This window comes from Cyprinodon variegatus, unplaced genomic scaffold (assembly GCF_000732505.1).
Source record: "Cyprinodon variegatus isolate N-32 unplaced genomic scaffold, C_variegatus-1.0 Scaffold105, whole genome shotgun sequence".
In the NCBI taxonomy this organism is placed as follows: domain Eukaryota; kingdom Metazoa; phylum Chordata; class Actinopteri; order Cyprinodontiformes; family Cyprinodontidae; genus Cyprinodon; species Cyprinodon variegatus.
In genome coordinates this window covers 1,367,738-1,370,253 of record NW_015150558.1, presented here as the reverse complement: position 1 = coordinate 1,370,253, position 2,516 = coordinate 1,367,738, and the positions used below count along the sequence as shown (strand labels likewise).

The 2,516-nt window shown below is 41.5% G+C and overlaps 1 protein-coding gene across 1 annotated transcript in view; it reads right to left on the bottom strand.

The window, feature by feature from the left end:
* Positions 1–1,856: 1,856 nt before the first annotated feature.
* Positions 1,857–2,516, bottom strand: part of LOC107084648 (potassium voltage-gated channel subfamily V member 2-like) — a 4,617-nt gene continuing 3,957 nt past the window's right edge. The window contains exon 2 of the mRNA XM_015374573.1: positions 1,857–2,111. Coding sequence (XP_015230059.1) covers positions 1,857–2,111 — 255 coding nt within the window. The remainder of the gene's footprint in view (positions 2,112–2,516) is intronic.

The window sequence follows — 2,516 nt, the reverse complement described above, 5'->3', positions numbered from 1 at the left end:
ACAAACGTTTTGGAAAATATCAGCGTTTCATGTTCGTTTTGACTTCGTGTGGACGGGGCCTAATTCTGCCGTGATTTGGGCAGCCGTGTTTTTATGTTTTTGGATACAATCCTGGTTAGCACCCGAACATCCCTTTCAGACAGCTTCCTCTTGCGTCCACAGTTAATCCTGTTGGATGAGGTTCGTCCTTCTTGGTGGTATGCTGACATTACCCTGGATACCGTGGCTCTTGATACATCACAAAGACTTGCTTTCTTGGTCACAGATGCGCCAGGAAGACGTGCACCAACAATTTGTCCTCTTTTGAACTCTGCTATGCCACACATAATGTTGTGTGCATTGCAATATTTTGAGCCAAACTGTGCTCTTACCCTGCTAATTGGACCTCTGCTCTTATTGGTTCAATGTGCAATTAATGAAGATTGGCCACCAGGCTGGTCCAATTTAGCCATGAAACCTCCCACACTAAAATGAGAGGTATTTCAGTTTCATTGTCCAAACCCTGTATATATATATATATATATATATATATATATATATATATATATAGTGAAATCACCACAGGTTCTGACTCTGAACCACGTGGAAAGGATGCCCGCTACTATTGAAGCTTTTTTTGATGTTTGCTTTGGTTGTCTGTTTTTCTCTTTTTGCTGTTATTTTCTCCATTTTCTGTTCCTCTCATCTCATCCAGATGTGGAAACAGACTTCTAGGAGTTACTGTATATCTTGTGTCCATTTTTTGCTGTTTTAATTTATTTTTTCCTCTTTTCATGCCCACTTTCCAGTCTCTATCTTGTTCTCTCTTTCCCTTAGTTCTTATCCCCTCTATCTTTCCGACCTCCCTTTCTATCTCCCTGTCGTACACAATTTTACTCCTTAAATAATTTTTATTAAAGTTTAATATACAAGCATCAATCAGAACCTCATGGCAACAGTCATAATGGTCTGCTTGTGAAAGCAAAGCTGTTGGGCTATCGGTTATCTCTGGAACATCTATTTCCAGACTTCTATAGGCAAAACAGGACATGCAAACACAAAAAAAAATTTTTTTTTTTTTTTTTCATTTTTGAAACCTATTTTTTTTCATTTTTCCTTATTTGAAACATGTGAAAAATGCTGGAACAAATGTATCTCCGTATTCATGAAGAAGGTTCAGATTCACATCCATAAATCCAGGACCAGGGACTGATGAGAGAGATTTTAGTTTCATTCAGGTCTGCAGATGATGCAGTCTGTAGATGATTGAAGTAAATTTGAACACACGGCTTTTGTCTGAGGTCAGCAGAAACACGTTTTCCCCAGATTTTATTTAAAAAGGTCTGACTCCAATGAACACATTCTGAGTTTATTATGAGACAAGCATCGTTGGCGATTATTGCAATACTCTGTAAAGCAGAAGCATTATTTATAGGAATAATAACTGACACATCATATCTTGGCCTCACAGGAACAGAGTCAAACCTGTAAACATTTAAAGATTCGTCTCAGCTTCACTGAAGCCACGTTTTTACAAAAATATGCACACAAATATCCCCTATTCAATACATACTTTGATTTTTTTCCTGCGTTTTTAATGGAGTCCAATAAGCATCAAGTGTTCAGTAAGTTTAGAGATCATCAGTCTTAAACTTTTTGACGGATTTTAGGAAAACACGTCAATGTGTGGCGTCTTGCAGACTTATTCCATTTCTACCTTCAAGTAAATGCTCTCCTCCTTCATTACTCCTTCCTACCACTAAGCGTTGCTAGAGAGGTTGCGGAAGCCGCATGTCTCCGTGTTCCTGCTCGGAAGCTGCCATCTTTCCATACGTGTTTTTCAGGCACATTTCCTGCTCGGTTTTTCCCAGAAGGAATCAGTGATGGCTGCCGAAGCAGTTGCTGACCGAGTTAATCGTCCTCTCGGAGAACCTGACCTTGCCGCGTTTCTTCAGGCAGGCTGTGTACTGATTGGATTTCAGCTTGGAGTAGTAGTCTGAGAACTTGTTGAAGAGGATGGAGATGGGCAGGCCGTTCAGGATGATTCCAAACGCGATGCAGACAAAGGCGAAGATGCGACCCAGGATTGTCTCTGGGTACACGTCTCCGTAGCCCACTGTGGAGATGCTCACCTATGGACAGAGAGGGGAGAGCTGGTTCAGCGCTGGTGAGCAAACAAAGAGACTCTGAGATTCAAACCAGGAAGTTGGAGCCAAATCAGCAACTAGAGCGGCGCAGGAATCCTCTCAGTATTCAAATTTACTGACAATTTTATCACTAGTGACCAGCCCATAGCATGATGCTGCCACATAGTCTTCAAACCTGAATCCCTCCATCGCTATATATAGTGGGCTATAAAGTGAACTCAGTTAACGGACCGTTCAGACAGATGGTCAATACTTTTCGCTCACCGTTGGTCACGTAACTCCTCCTTCCCAGACGATGCCTGCGCCATCTTTGTAATTTACTGGCACCGAAACAAACCCCATGATGCTTTGCCAGGAGAGATGTTGTGGCAAAGCATCATGGGATATATC